This window comes from Pseudorca crassidens, chromosome 11 (assembly GCF_039906515.1).
Source record: "Pseudorca crassidens isolate mPseCra1 chromosome 11, mPseCra1.hap1, whole genome shotgun sequence".
Lineage (NCBI taxonomy): Eukaryota > Metazoa > Chordata > Mammalia > Artiodactyla > Delphinidae > Pseudorca > Pseudorca crassidens.
In genome coordinates this window covers 1,179,485-1,195,699 of record NC_090306.1, presented here as the reverse complement: position 1 = coordinate 1,195,699, position 16,215 = coordinate 1,179,485, and the positions used below count along the sequence as shown (strand labels likewise).

Here is a 16,215-nt window from a genome sequence, read left to right as displayed (position 1 = left end):
AAGAGCAAGTTCGGTCCGATTCGAACTGGAGTCAATCAAAGTGAAGAAGAACGTTCCATCCCAACCAGAGCGTCGTCAAAGCAGCAAAGAGAACTCGTAGCTCGGGAGCCACGGCTCCTGGTGAAAACGTCCCCCAGACCCCTCCCGGCCCAACCCTCACCATAAAGGGTGGTGGCTGAGGTCTGCTCCTGCCGCGGCTGCGATGAATGCAGATCCTGGACGGCGGGCGCAGGGGCTCCGGGGTTGAGCCTTCCTGCCCCATGGCTTGTCGGTGTGTCCTTCCTTCCACGGGGCCTCCCATGGAGTGCATGGAATCCCTTCCAGGTGGACTCTGCGGCCTCCCGCCCTGAACTAGGCCTCAACTGCTGAGGGAAGGAGGAGTCACGTCTCTAGGAAGAAACCAAGAATCCCCCCAACACACACACACACACACACACACACACACACACACACACACACACACACACACACACACACACACACCAGGAGCCCCATTTCCCAGAGACCGGAGGTCAGAGGCAGGCTGCTCCTATCTGTTTCGGAAGAAAAGGCACAGACTTGCTTTGAGAGTGAGAACCAGCCTCCCTGACTCCCCTCTTGGCTGCCAGGTCCCTCCTGGCTCAGAAAGTGAATTCAAGGTCAGAGAGAAAATAAGAACAGAATCATAGAAAATAGGAAAGAAACAGACACTCTCCAAAATTTTTCGATAAGCTCTTCTTCCAGCAAATCCCGGCTTAATTTTAGTTTCTACTCATCATTGCTTTAGACTGAACGCCTCATTTAACTTTCATATCATCTTGATTTTACGTATTTTTCCATTCTGATTAGATTTCCTTTTTAACCCGAAGGGCACCCCCAGGACATTTTCCTGTGTCTGGAATCCTCTTCTGTCTCCCTCCATTGGGAAAGGACATTCTCTAGATTAGAAACCCCTCCAGGCTTGCTGAACGGGGCAGAACGAACCCTAGAAATGAGAACGGGGGGTGAGGAGGTGAGGTCTCCTGGGCCTGACATCAGTGGTGTCCTGGTAAACATTAACGACTGGCTCTTTGTGGGGAGAAGCCCTGGTTTGTAGCGTTTGACGATGTCCGCAGTGTACGTATCCCCCCGTGGCCGATTTTGAGCCACCGAGGAGGCACCAGGGTTGGCAGAGCCAGTGCGGGGGCTGGGCTTCAGCTTGACCCCAGGCCCTCGTCTCCCGGGGCTATGGCGGGGGTCCCGCCGGGTTACTGCTCAGAAGGCCTTTCCAGGTCATTGGAGAACGTTTGTCACGAAGAGGCAGAGCTTGCCATCATGGCCCAGGAAGAAGGGCAGTGGATTTGGTCCACCCCACAGTCGTGTCCCGAGTCAGGCAGCGCCCCGCCCCAGTGACTCCGTCCTCTTTCGTGAGAGCAGATCAGACCCGGGGCAGGGGGAGCGGTCTGTGCAGCGCAGGTGCGGCCGGAGGCTTCCCATGCGAAGCAATTAATGCTTTGTTCTTCTTGTCCCTCCGCCCTCTCGCCAGAGAGTTTTCCAAAGAGAGGGAGAAGGCCAAGGCCCGGGGCGACTTCCAGAAGCTGCGGGAGAAGCAGCAGCTGGAAGAGGACCTGAAGGGCTACCTGGACTGGATCACGCAGGCGGAGGACATCGACCCCGAGAACGAGGACGAGGGCTTGGACGAGGAGAAACCCCGAAACAGTGAGCGGCCTCCCCGACTGGGGCTGGGGTCTGGGCGAGGCGGGGGGCTTCCCCCGTCCTGACGGTGCGGCCCCTGTAGCCATCTTCTCTGCTCTCAGAAATCAGTGCCACGTGTGGAACAAAGCCTGATATAGTCGTCCTAGAGCCTCTGGTCCCGGGACGGGGGAAACTGCTCAGTCGGGCTCTTGGTTTTAAATCCGACATCCTCCTCCCAGCTCCGGCTCCCTGGGCCGGGGCAGGAGTCCTGCTCCAGGCTTGTTCAGACGGGACCATTTCCCCCACCACCACCGGAAAGCAGGCTCCCCCCCTCCCCTTCCAAGGACCACTGCGCTTTCTCAGGGAAAAGAGCCCAAGGTTTCTCTCGAGGAGGCTAGATTCAAAGATCTGGGAAGGTGCTGAATGGGAAGGTTGGGGAAACCCGGAGGAAACTGGCAGAATAGCTTTAGGTCTTAGAAACCGACCCCAGCCCCTCTCTTCTCCTCCCGCGGGCCCCCTTCCTGGGGTTGCGCACATTTGAATCGGGACGTTTCTGACCAAGGAACCAAGCAGGTTAAATAGCCGACATGCTTGCTGAGCGGGGCCAGTCAGATAAGCGGGGGAAGCTAGAAAGGCTCCCAGGCCCAGAGGGAGGAGAGAGACCCGCTGAGGCTGCGGGGGCTGACGGGGGAGCAGGGTGTCCGTCGCTGTGTCCTGACAGAGGCCAGGAGGGCGCAGGACGCGTGTGTGCATGTGTATCCCGACGCGCGTGCGGATACGGTGGCCTTGGGCGTGGGCGTAGATTCTGCCGGTTGTGTTCATGCCCCCTGGCCGGGTTCTGCGTGTCCCTGCTCGTTGGTACCTGAGCTCTAAGTGGGAATCTAGGAGGGGGAGCAGGTGGAGAGAGAAGGAAGACAACTTGGGTGTGAGCAGAGAGCAGGCCCGCCTCCATCGTTTCAGAGACGGATTGAATACAGCCTTCCACGACTTGCTTTCCAATAACTCTGCTCAAGGAATGAACACAAAATTAAAACACACACACAGCTAGGGACTGGTAACGAGGAGGCCTTCACGCTCTGCTAAGGAGTTTTTGCACGTTGGACGACAAGGCCTTAGACGGATTAGAACAGTGAGCGGCGATGCTGCTGAGAATCTTCCTGGAAAGACGCCGGCAGCGTCCATTCCGTTGCTGACGGATCGTGGATGCGGGATGGTCTGTGGCAGCCAGCCATGTGTGAATAGTGAGCTAGCCTGGGAGCCTCGTCGACACCTGCTGCGAAGCACAGGAGCGGGCTGTGGGCTCCGGTCTGCACCCTGGCCACGGTGGAGCCCAGCTCACCACGGATGGTAGGAGCGTGTCTCTTACACGTTCGTAGAAACTTGTGTGTCCACTGCCCGCGCAGCACTCGGTGGCCGTCCACAGAGACACGGTTATCCTGCTCTTTTCTGAGGACAGGTGTGCTGCTTCCCTGTCCTACCCTGATGGAGAATTCTTTGCTGCTGGAGCGGATCGAGTGGATGAGGCCCATCTACCCCCTCTTTCTGCCCGAGCTCTGGGAAGAGCACAGTGTACCGCCTGCCCCAGTGGACAGAGTCTCTGCCAGGGTTCTCACGAGCCCTTATGTGGATGAAGTCTGGCGTCCCTCCCCTGCGCTCGTCCCTGGTGGCTGGAGGAGCCTGGGGTCTGCTTCTCACCCTCAGCCTTGGCCTCAGAGGACGGAACGGAGCCTGCCGCCTTCCGTCGTGGAAATGGTGGCGGGCCGGTTCTAGGGGGAGGGGGCCAGGGACTGGGCATCTAAGAAAACAAGACAGAGGATAAAATAGAGGCACGTGAGGAACTGAATGAGAGACGCTTGGGTATGGAGCCAGGAGGCCTGTCCAGAGGCCGGGGCGGCAGGGAAGTCCGGTCAAGAGCAGAGTGGGGCTTCCCTGGTGGTGCAGTGGTTGGGGGTCCGCCTGCCGATGCAGGGGACGCAGGTTCGTGCCCCGGTCCAGGAAGATCCCACATGCCGCGGAGCGGCTGGGCCCGTGAGCCATGGCCGCTGAGCCTGCGCATCCGGAGCCTGTGCTCCGCAACGGGAGAGGCCACAACAGTGAGAGGCCCGCGTACCGCCAAAAAAACAAAAAAAAGAAGAGCAGAGTGGACGAGACGGGCTTGTTAAGGGACTGGCCGCTTAACAGATCCACAGAAAAGGTAGGCCCGCGGCTCAGAAACTATATTCTGATCTTCAGAACTTTGTAGTTTGCCCTTTGAAACAAATACAAGGGAAGAAATGCCGCTGCTAATGGTATGCGTTTCTATCGAAGTAGTGTCTTTGCCTTTGAAATTGCTAAAAGATTACAGTACAGTGTATTTGCCAGTTCTCTTCAGCTCAAAAATTAAGTCGTCTTTTGAGAAAAGAGGGAAAAGGGTATTATCACTCTTGACCAATGGCTCTGGACGCTCGTGCTTGTGCCCCAGGCAGGAGCCCCGTCGGCACTTAGGAAATGCCAGCTGTCGGGCGCTGGTGACACAGGGTGGCTCCAGTGAGGACACGGTTCCATGACACGTCATTGCGTGGTAGCTGAGCTCGCCCACGGGGAGCCCAGTTATCCATTTTTCGAGCAAGAGCTACAGATGCCACTGTGGCCGTAGAAAGAACAGGGCTCGGGAAGGCAGCAGAGAGAGGGCATCGTTTGAGGTGTTTCTCTAAGTAATTAGAGTCAATGAGTTGGCCGGTAAATTACATAAAAAATACGTTAAAGTGCACTCAGTTCGTTCATCCTTCCACCCACCCATCCACCCGTCAAGCAATTAAAGGTCTGCTCTGTGTCTGGCGCTGTTTCTGGCCCTGAGGATGTAGCGATGCACAAAGTCCTCAAGAATCCCCGCCCTCGTGGGACGGGAATTTCTTCTCTTCTTTCTTTCTCCTCCTCAAGATCAAAGAATGCATGGATTAAGGATCTGTGCATATGGGAATCTCTCTCTCATGTCGTTAAGACCATTTCAGTGCAGCCCCAGTCCTCGAAGACAGACATTTGTGCAGATGAACCTGGAAAAGACAGACCGTGGAACCAAAACACTTGAGTTATAAGCAGGTTAAGTATTTATCCAGCGTATTCAGTTCTGTTCGCAGGAGCCCCTCTGCGATCACTGTTCACCAGCAGAGCCGCGTGGCCGCCGCCGCCGCCGCCCTGCGGCGTCTGGGGTTGCATGTTACTGACGCATGGAGATTTGAGGGCCTCCGAGGGCAGCAGGTTGCCCACAGAAGGGTCCTGTGGGGCTCGAGAGCGGTGATCTGAACATCACTGGTCTACACGGTATACGTGTCAAGGGCACGTGCATCATTATTTGAGCTTTTTTTTTTTTTTTTACAATTTAATCAGTTTTCCTTGGACTTACTCGTGGGCATGGCTGCCACACGCCTGGAGTCCTGAGACAGCGTCCCACCAGCACCCGGTCAGACGGCGTGAGAAAGACACTAGCAACGGCTTTTTTCCCGACTCCCTTCTTACTTTGGACCCAAAGTTATCGTGTTGGAGGCCATCCTAACCCCACACCCTGCGGGACAGCAGACGCCTCGGCTGCCCCGCGCATCACCTTAGCTCGTCCTAATCAAACCCTAAAACGTCAGTGCTGGAAACCGCCGCAGAGATCAGGTGGGGACAGCTCGCCTGGGCTGGCGATGAGGGCCGTCGGGGCTCAGAGGCAGCGCAGAGACAAGCGGCCCGGGGGCCCTGCAGTGAGGCTGTTTCATGGGTTCTTCTGGGCTGCTGGGAACAACTCCCCTGGGCAGGTCCCAGACACCCATGTTGTATGCAGACCCTCACTCGGGAATCGGGTCAGAACAGGACCCCGGCGGGGGTGGTATCTCCACAGACAGCCCGTCCGCCGTGGAGCAGTCTGGCTGTTCTGCTGTCGGGCCCATGACTTTGTAGACACCAGTGTCCCAGCCTGGGTGCAGTGGAGGGGCCCCCGAGGGCCACGTCGAGCGTACGGTGAGAAGCAGGTGTCCCTTCCCAGCCTAGGCAAGCCGTCCTATGCTTCTTAAAGCAAAACCAGCTCTGGGGGAGCTTGCCAGCCGGCTGTAAAGACCACAGCCATCTTCCTTGGATGGTGGAGTAGCTTCTGGAAGGAAGGAGGGTGTGAAAGCCACACAGTAAAAGGGAAAGCTGGCAGCCAGTGGAGCAAGGGCGAGACCTTCTCATTCACGCGCTCTCCTCGAGGGTGTCGTTCTTCCACAGCCGGTGTGGAGCTGCTCTTTGGATCCCGAGGTTGGACAGTGGGCGAGGGTCGGCATCTGCGGGCTCTCCTGGGCTAGAGCGCCAAGGCGGACAGGACGGGGGCGCGAGAGGGAGCAGGACAGGGACGGTCTCGTTTCGTCCTCCCCGGGATTATCTCCCGTGGGCACTGACGCCCCCTTTGTAGACGGGGAGCTGGGCTCAGAGAAGGTAACGTGTCATGTCCCACAGCTTGTACGCTGCCCCCGACCTCGGGGATGTGGGCCTGAGTCCAGCGCCGCCCGGACCCCTCCTCAGCCCCGCCCTTGGTACAGGGACCCCCCTGCGTGTCCGGCCAGAAGCGTCTGGAAGAGGTCCCTCTAACCCCTCCGTCGTAGCATCTGTAACACCCTCGGTCTAACGCGCAGAGCGGGGTGGACGGAGGGAAGGAGGGCTGGGCGGGGGGTGGAAAATCTGATCTTAAACATTACCCTAAAGGGCCCTGAGTGTGATTTTAAAAGCAGGGAGAGATGGGCTTTATGATCGTAAGGACTGTGTTTGGAGCGTGAAAGGGAGTCATGGCAACATCTTGCTCAGGTAGAAGGTTCACTGAGGTCAGAAGCCGCCCGCCTGGAGTGGTCTAAGGGCAGCTGTGCTTGGAAAGGGGGCACATCAGTGGCACCACCCGTTGGAGTTTCCTTCGGTTCGGGACTCCTTGAACTTGGTCGGGGGAGGGTGTTGGTCAGCTGGGAGGCTGCAGGGAGGGGTGCTCCAGGGCAGCGACCAGCCCTTGTCCTGCCCTGGCGTGTGCACCTGGAGGAATGTGATGTAATCACCTTCAGTGCTGCGGGGTCATGTGGCTGCAGGGTCACCTCGGCGGAACCTCTGACGGTCCCAGGATCCTGGCACGATGGGCGGGGTGGGGGGGGCCTCCAACCAGCAACAGCCTCACCATGGGGGCTCATGTCACCTCCCTGAGGCCACCAAACCCACAGGCAAATGGATCCGCCCACTCAGCCCGCCCAGGTAGCCCCCAGTAAAGCGCTGCTGTGATTTTCTTGTAAAGCTTTGCAAACAGATGGACACATCTGGGGGCTGAAGGTAGCTCCGTGGAGGCGCTGAGGGGTGAATCGGCCCTCATTTCCCTCCGAGCCACCCCCTGGTGACCGGGGCTCATCCCGAAGCACCCTCAGCTCCACCCCCGCCCTCCCTTCCACGTAGACCCTGGGAGAGAAAAGCCCTGTTGCATCAGGACACGGTTTCTGCCAGAGGCTGTCCGTGGAGGAGAGGGTGGCAGCTCCCGCCTCTGTCGCCTGCTGACATGGGGAGTTGTCACCTGGGGGCGGAAGGGGGTGAGCCAGGGCTGGGGTGCGGCCGTGCCAGTCAGGTGGGCTAAGTGCTGTAGTAAGAAAGTCTCAGCCGCTTGGCAAGGTGAAGGGTGCTTCCTGCTCCTAGTTCCATGTGGGTCGAGTTGGCAGGAGGGAAGTTCACCTCCCCCCGGCCTCAGAGGTTCTGCGGATCCCCTGCGTCTGGGCAGGAGAGGAGGGAGGCAGAGGGCGCTTGGAGGGCCCCGGGGAGGATGTAAAGGCCAGGCCTGGGAGAGTGGGCATCGCCTGCCACTGGCCAGAACAGTTTACAGCCCCCATAGCTTCCGGGGTGGGGGGCGAGGGGAACGGACACAGTCTAAGTGACCAGGGGCGGCCAGGGGAGGGAGCGTGGTGGACACGCAGCCACGTCTCTGCTGCCCACAGATTGGCAGCGGCTCTCGAGGCCAAAGGGATGAGGAAGCAGCTGCAGGTGTAAAGAGCAGAACAAGTGGGGGGGGGGAGGGGAGGGGGAAGGACTTCAGTTTCGGGTTTTGGGGTGAAACCGAAGGTCAATCCGGAAGCGGGGCTGAGACTGGTCCCAGACGGCCTCAGGCGTGGGCTTTCTCCTGTGGGTTCAGCAGAGCCACCAAAGGGATCTGACCGTGGGAAGGTCACCCAGCTCCTTTTGTGAACAGTTGGTTGGGGCTCGGGGGGCTGGAAGCAGGGGGACCCAGGGGTTCCAGGGGCTGACACAGCCTGAAGTGGGAGTCACGGCGGGAAAGATGGCCCTCTGCTGATGGCCGGCGTCCACAGGAAGGGACCGGGGCCGGCAGGGCCCAGGTGTCTTGGGGATGCACAGCTCGGGCTGTTCTTGACCTAGGGATGCAGCAGAGCCCGCCCCCAAGGGACCCCCGGGAGCTGGTTTGTCGCGTCTGCTTGGCTGTGGGAGCCCTTTGCCCCGCGCTGTCTCTATCCGTGACTACCCTGAAAGGTGCCCTGGGTAGCATCCCAGTGGCTCCCCCTCATGTGATCTCTGCCCTTATGACTCGGTGGCTGATGGAAGAGTAAGAGTTGAGTAACAGCCCCAAACACAGGGCTGTGAGGGCTCCGTCCTTCTGGGTCACTTCATCAGATGGACGTGCCTGGGCCTCTGTGGCAGCTGCAGTGCTGCCAGGAGAGCTGTGTGCTTCCGTGGAGCAGGAAGGACCATCGCCTTGAGCAGCGATCGCACCTGCTGTGTGCTTCCGCGGAACAGGAAGGACCGTCGCCTTAAGCAGCGATCGCACCTGCTGTGCGCTTCCGCGGAGCAGGAAGGACCGTCGCCTTAAGCAGCGATCGCACCTGCTGTGCGCTTCCGCGGAGCAGGAAGGACCGTCGCCTTAAGCAGCGATCGCACCTGCTGTGTGCTTCCGCGGAGCAGCAAGGACCGTCGCCTTAAGCAGCGATCGCACCTGCTGTGACCCTGGGCTGGTGGCACTCTGTGTTTGGGCCTCGTGGTTCGAGGGGCAGGGCTGGGGCCACGTCCAGAGCAGCAGAGCCCTGCCCTCGGGGAGCTGCCCCGAGGAGGGCGGTACCGCAGGGGGTGGATGGACTCTCACACAGGAGGCGAGTGACAGAGTGAGGCTGGGCAGAGGCAGTGGGGAGGAGGACCACTGGCGGCGGGGCCACGTTAGGTGTTGCTTCTGCCCTCACGGGGCTGCTGTGACACATCTCCACAGACGGGGGCTTAGACAACAGACATCGGCTTCCACGGCTCTGCTGGCCGGACGTCCGTGATTGGGGCCCAGCATGGCCATGTTCTTGGGAGGTCCTCTGCCCGGCTCACGGACGGCCCGCTTCCTCCATGGACGCCTGCCTAGTGCTCTGGCCTCTTCTTCTAAGGCACGAATCCCACTCAGAAGGGCTCCACCCTCATACCCTAATCGCCTCCCGAAGGCCCCACCTCCAAATACCATCACACTGGGATTAGGGTTTCAACTCATGAATGTGGGGGGACACACACGTTCAGTCCATCGCAATGATCTTTCTGTACCCCTGTGGGAGACCCCGGATTCCTGCCGTAGCCAAGTGCACAGCTCCATCGGGATCAGAAACCACAGAATCCGGCCGCCGTGGGGACACGCGTGGCCCCCTGTGAGTGCGGGGACGTGGCGGTGGGCGCTGGGTGTCATAGGTCTGCTTCCTGCAAACCTGGCTCATTTCTGAAGACAGACAAGGGGAGGTTTTCCTCTTGTTCACAGTGCTTACAGATCCACTTCCTCCAAACAGACACGTAGGTTTCAACACTGTCTCAGGACAGATCACACAACGCGCTCAGAGGTAGCCCAGCTGGAACCTGGCAGGCCTTCCCAGAACACAGCAAGCAGTTTTGCTCGTGTCCAGACCCCCCGAATTTAAGCCTGTACTTGAACTTCACTGCAAAGACCGTAGACTTCCTTCCTCCTGCCCCTGGCCTGGATCCACACCGGGTTGACGGTCAGCACACCCCTCCTCAAGGAGAGGATGAGCAAGAAGACTGTGTTTGCCCTTAAGACCCTGTTCTCAGCATGCGGTCCCCGAGTGGACAGTGTCCTGTAGAGGTCGTCGAGGAAGGCGGGTGTCAGAATGTCCTGTTCCCAGTGACGTCCCGATAGTAGGCTAGGACAAGGAAGAAAGCCGTTTACTCAGCTTCATGAAAATATACATTGTTTGCAATTTAGACTTAATTCATACGAGTTCATCAGACTGTCCAGACTTACCCCCTGCAAAGAGGTCTGCAGGGGAAACTCACTAGACAGAGCTGTGAGAAAGGTTTATCCTCTCCAAAAATACACATTTGAATTTCGATAAGGTTCTTCAGTGTTAGGCTTTTTTTTTTTTTTTTTTTTTTACAAAAAAGTAAGGATATTAAGATATTTTTAAATGTCTGGACAGAGGAGCTTTTGATGGTTCCTAAACACATGTTCTGAAAATGACTTGCCCAGCACAGTGCTGGTTTTGACTAACAGACCCCAAGTCCTGTTCGGAGGGCTTCAGAATGTGTCTGACGCAGGCGCACGAGCCCTCCGAGACCAGAGGTCAAGAGAAAACAAAAATACGGGCCACGAGCTATTACAGAACCATCACAGCTGCCCTGGAGCTTGTCTGTGCCTCTGCTCCTGGGGTGAGATAATAGACCTGTTCTCAACAACCTGCTGATGAGGTGAAAAGCCCTAATTAAATGCCTGACAGGTTGGCCTGAAGGTGAAAAGCCTTTGTTTACCTTCCCAATTCCAAGCTTCAAATCAGCCGGCCCAACGCTTATATCTCATTTCAGTGACTCATGAGATAGGATAATGGTATCCAGTATCAGGCTAGTCACTGTGCTAACAAAATTCTCTGAAAATAGCACATGTACCCGCACCAGGCAGGTACACTCACACATGGGCGGGAAGAAACTGAGGACCCGTTTCCTGACAGGAACGTTCAGAATTAGAGTCTCATTGTGTTTACTAATACTTGTTCCAGCCAGTGGGTCCAGCTAGGACAAGCAGCTTGGTGTGATGTCTGCTCTGTGCGGTAGAGACAGAGGAAAAGATCGGTGCCGCCACCTGGGGGGTGAGCATCTTCTTGGTGCGAAAAGTGCGGCCCGCGGTAGGTGGTCCCAGCCCCCTTGCCCGCAGCTCCTTCCGCGACCGTGCGATGCCTGGGAAGCTGAGGCTGGTCGGCCGCTGACCGTCAGGCAGAGCGTCTAGGTTTCACCAGGAAGGCCCCAAGCTTCAGGAGGACTCGCAGGGCTGCTCTCTGAGCCTGTTAGGTGGTGTAAAATCATTTACCTGAATTATCATTTCCATAGTCCCTTAATGGATGGACTCTATCAATTTGTTCAGTCGCCCCTTGATTAGAAGGGTTGCGAGCACAGCAGTAGGAGGTGAAAGGCCCTCATCCTTCTCTCCTACCTGGAGGCCAGGGTTTCCGGTCTGCACAATCGTGCTGTGTTTTTGTAGACCGAGTAGGGGCCTAAGAACGAACGACAGGCCACCTGACTTCCGGGCCCCGCCCAGTAGCCGATGGGCAGTGTGCCTCTCTCGGTTTCCCTGTTTGTAAAAGGAGGGGTCGGATCAGACAGCTGCAGAGACACTTCCAGCTCTAGGTTTTGTGTCTATAGTTGGAAGTTAACGCACATTAGCTTCTGCTCCGGGTCTCCTGCAGGGTCCCCTGAACACTGGAAGCGAGCTACTCCTGAAGACCCTCCGGCGCCGGGTCCACCCTGCCCTCCCGCCTGGAGAGCCCAGCTCCGCCATCTGCCTTAGGACCCGCCGTGCTCCCAGCCCTCCTCGGGCACCCCTCCCCTCCTTCCCTCCCGTGCTCACGCCCCTCCTCTTTGCTCCCACATTCCTATCCCACACCTGTGTCACGGCACTGATGTACGTGACCTAGTGTACCTATTATCCATCTTATCCCCTGCTGGGTTGGGTTGTGTACCTGGAAAGGGAGGGAAGCTTTGCATCCCCGTCACTGTCCGGAGCGGGGCAGATAGGCCGTCAGTGCATGTTGGTTGGAAAAGGGTGGAAATTAGTGGAGAAAAGTGGGGTCCTGGCCTGGAAGTCTTTGAAATTCTGCCATTGGGAATGGTAGGTGACCTGGACCCGCCTTGTGACCGTGTCAGGCTAAAACCAGACAGGACCAGACCTGGTCCTGCAGAGGCTACATAATGAATCAGACGCACAAGTTAATTTTTCATCTTCCGTTTCTTGGCTGTCAACGCTGCTCTCTGACTTCTGGGAGAAAACGGTGTTTTCTGTTCCTCGGTCTTCTTCTTCACGTACTCACCTCTCCTCCCGGTTCTTCTTCAAATACATCCAGAGACTTGCCGGAAGTATCCTTGTTTTATTTTTCTCTCAGCGAGGTCAGCTAGCCAGCCTCGCACGGCAGTCGGGAGAAGGTTAAGAGAGGACCCAGAATAACTTCCCGGCTGCTTCTGTAGGACCGGAACGCTGAGTACATGTAAGGCTGAAAAGGGCGACTCCCTTCCGAGGGACGGGGGTTTGATTTCGTCCGTTATGCGGTCTTTGGCGAAGGGCTTACTTCATGCACTGGCAGAGATGGAGATGTACGGGCTAAATGTTATCACCAGCTGAGACTTGATGAGATCTCAACTGTAGCTCCTGGATGGAGTGGAGAGCAGCCATTTTGGTAATAAATAGAGAACAGCATCTAATTTGTAAATTCCTCTTTCTGCTGCTAAGTTTAATCAGATCAGTGCAACTGAAGGGAATTGTTGACGACCAGAAGTTATTTTCCATGCCTTAATCTGGCCAGGAAGCATCACTCCTAATGGAAATGGTGTGCTTCTCTGACGGTGGCAGGGGATGACATTTGTCATTAGACTAACCCAATTGTCGCATATTAAAGAATATGTTGAGCCCCAAATCTATTTAAAACCAAACTGGAGCTGAGGCCGCATATCACTCTGCTACTAGTGTCACTGGTTCAGAGAAGAAAAATTCTTTCCAGCTGAGCTACAGACCTCTAGCAGTACCAGCCCCAGAGGGTCCACGCCCGTGACATTCCATCTTGACCAAACAGAAGCGCCCAGTGTGAGGCTCGATGGACCACCGTGGAGGCCAGGTGTGGTCCCAGCCTCTCCGGCGTGGCAGAGAACAAGTGCACAGGACAGAACACAGGCTCCAGTGGGTCCTGGCCTCAGTTTAAGGTTAAAAAGGAGAATTAAAGGGGCACGAAAGGGGGGCTTAGTGCAGCTCTCTTTTGTCCAGTCACGCTTAAATATTTTTCTCGTGAGTAATCACAGTTTTTACAAATTGTCTTCTCACAAGCTGTGAAGCATTTCCAGGGCAGGGACCCTGTCAGGGTAGGTGACTGTTAGGTAGGGACATCATGAATATTCATGAAGCAGTGACAACCCCAAAGGGAACGTGGTAACTGCAGCCCACCTTGGGGAGCAGCGGAGAGCTCAGACTGCAGGTGACCTTTTTGATGCAAACGAGTGGTCCTGAGGCCCTCCTCTTGGACCCGCGTTTTGCTTTTTCACCCCCAGTAAATCCGTGCAGCGTCTGGGCCTTGCGTGCACAGGGAATTATTACTGATGAAGCACCTCCTCTGACCTGTATCACCTTTAATCCTTGCTTAACCCTCCAAGATCGGTATTATGGTCTCGGTTGTTTAGATGAGGAAGATGGGGTTCAGATGATTTTCCCAAGACAAGACAGCCAGTAGGAGGCTTAGCCTGGTGCCACACCAAAGCCTGTCTGGCTGTGAAGACCACCCACTCCCTCTTTTGCCAGGCAGCCCCTATGGCCCGAAACACCTGGTGACAGGAAGGGGGTGGGGGGACGGGGGACCTGGTTCGTGGGCTCAGCTCTCCCACTCAGAGCTCCGTGAGCTCGCACAAACCCTTCCTTCCCTGGGCCTTAGTCCCCTAAGGAAATGTGAAAGCGGTGCTGGCGTAACCCGGCTTTCTGTAGACCCTGAGCCCCCGCTGGCCCTGCCTTTCTTCGAGTGCTGGGCTCCGGCGTCGTGGGGGCCGGGCCAGGGAGAGCGTGGCCTCGTTTTGCAGACTCTGGTCCTCTCCCTCTCGGCCGAGCAGCCGGCGGCCAAAGGGGAAAGTGCCCACCGTCTGAGGACCTCGCCCGGCCTCCCCCGCCCCTGGCAGCTGGCCTCCGCGCCGGTCTCTGCTTTTCTTTCCCAGAGCCAGCGTCCTGAAAAATGTCATCTGTGCCTTGAAGGCACCCGGGGTACAATCTCAGCGCTGGAAGGCACCCCAGGGCCTCTCCCTGCTCACACCCTCATCCTGTCCCCCACCCCGCCCGTCTCCTGTCCCCTCCCACACCCGGCCAGCCCTGCAGCCCCTCTGTCCTCACCCTGCTGGCCTCCCATCTGCGGGGGCTCGGTCTCCCGCAGTATCGTGGGAAGAAGGCATAGGCTGCACCTCCCCTCTGCTTCCCGGATCAGGCAAATGCCCTATCTACACGCCTGCTTTGCGAGCCACCAGTAAAGGAGTTCCCCGGCAATGCGATCAGCAGAAGTAGGAGAGCTGCTTGAATCTGCCCAAGCCCCCCGCCAGCCCCCTGCCCCTGCTCACTTCATGGACCACACACACCCCTTCTCGCACGATAAGCCCGTTCCGCGTCCCACCCTGCCCCCACCCCCTGGTGCTCCGTGACACCGTTTGAAAACCAGAACTTCTGTGTCCTTTCCTCCCCTCTGGGTTTCCTGGGCCACTGAGCCCACAGCGCGAGCCTCATAGGAGCCAGGACCCTGAGGGGAGCGGTGTCGGGGCAGCAAGGCCCAGGCGACCCCGGTTGGGCCCCCTTGAAGTCATTTCTGACGTGGGCATCCCATGTCCTGCCGGCGCCTCCGGGCCTCTGGCTGTGGAGACAGTGGTCCCTGGTCCCTGGGTTTCAAACCATCTCTCTCTTCTAAAGAACAGTCCGCCTTTCCAGCGAGCCCAGGTCTCCTGAGAAACTCTGGAACAGTTCTAAGATTAAGACTTAGATAACGCCTTTTATGGGGTTCAGGGCTCAGTGGAAGGAGTGGAGGCATCGTCCCGTGTGAGCCCATCCGCTGTCCTCGCTTGTGTGCTGTGGGGCAGGGTCCCCTCTGGCCCTCGTGGGTCACCTGGCCGCGGGCCTTCCCGAGTCGGCAGTGGAGAAGGAGGGCCTCGAGCAGGGCCGGATCCGGGAGGCAGTGAGTGGACGAGGTGAGTGGGCATCTCCTGGCCCCTGAAGGCAACCAGGCCGTCGTGGGGACGTTTCCGACGCGCAGGCAGACTCTTCGCCCTCCACCCCTTTGGTCCTCGTAGAACCAACCTGCTGAGCAGGCAGAAAAGACTTCCTGTGTTTGGAGATGGAGACCAGGTCCCCTCACCCCCGCTCTGGGGATGACCTCTCCCTGTCAATGGGTTCATCCTGTTCACCTTGCCTGCACCCAGAGGTGTGTGGGTCAGGTCCTGACAGCAAACAGAGGCTTGAGAACTGGGCGATTTAAGGAGAGGCTCATAAAAATGCAGGCGCCCAGGGTGACAGCCCCAAATGGACCTTGACGGCGCTGTCCTGCTGGTGCCTCCTGCGGGCCCTTTGCAAAGGGCAGCCTCCCGGGCACCGGGTGAAGGAGCGGCTGAAGGACAGACCCCAAAGCCACCCAGCACGTCGGAGCAGCCCTGAAGCCCCACGAAGACGCCAAGTGTCTACTGTAATTCCACAGCCAGTACCACTAGGACCTGGAAAGGAGTCCAGAGAGTTCTAATGTGAAGTCTCTGGCCTCGAGAAAGCTACAATTGTGTCAGGGAGACACATGTGACATACACGTGAAATAAGAGCAAACTAGAAGAAAACAAATGGAAATTCGTTGGTAATATTAGCAAATTTACAGCACTTTCCGTTTTACAGTTACTTTACAAATGTTATTTCATTTAGCGCTTCTCAGAAGCCCTTGACATAAATAGCACCGTTGTCTTTTGTTTTGCAGATGAGGAAACCTGGGCTCAGGAGGGTTAAATAACTCACCCGGACAGGACATCCCGGCTGGGAGGGCTGGGACTAGGGCTTGCATCCAGGTTGTTACTGAAAATTCTCACAGACCCCAGAGTTCTGGGGGGCTCAGAGAGGGGACTCGGGGGCAGCAGGTCCTGGAGGGCGCCCTACTGGAATGGGGGAAATGTGAACGGTTCAGGTGGGGGCAGCACCCACACCCTCCAAAAGGCTCGCAGGCCAAGGGAAGGCAGCCCTAGGTGACACCCGCCAGCGACACAGTCCTACTCCAGCAAAATGTCATTTACAAAAGTAGCAGCCGTCTGGGTCTGGCCCAAGGGCCGCAGCTCCCCGACCCCTGGGATAGGTGAAGGGGAGATGGACGGGGCCTCGTAGGAAAGCCCGGAGGCTGGGATGAAGGTGGCCGTGAGGTGGGCAGCCCCACCTGGGCTGGAGTTCTGCAGAAATCACGGGCACAGGGATGTGGGGGGATAGTGTGTGCGTCAGCGAGGGCCGCCATAACCACGTACCATGGACCAGGCAGCGTGAACAGCAGACATTCATTTTCTCACGGCTCTGGAGGCTGGAAGCCTGAGATCGAGGTGTCG

General features: G+C 57.5%; 1 protein-coding gene across 21 annotated transcripts in view; it reads left to right on the top strand.

The window, feature by feature from the left end:
* CACNA1C (calcium voltage-gated channel subunit alpha1 C) overlaps nt 1-16,215 on the top strand; it is a 469,600-nt gene that overhangs the window by 332,428 nt on the left and 120,957 nt on the right. For all 21 annotated transcript variants that reach the window (XM_067755986.1, XM_067755977.1, XM_067755985.1 and 18 more), the window contains exon 9: nt 1,505-1,677. In XM_067755986.1, the coding sequence (XP_067612087.1) occupies nt 1,505-1,677 (173 nt within the window). The remainder of the gene's footprint in view (nt 1-1,504; nt 1,678-16,215) is intronic.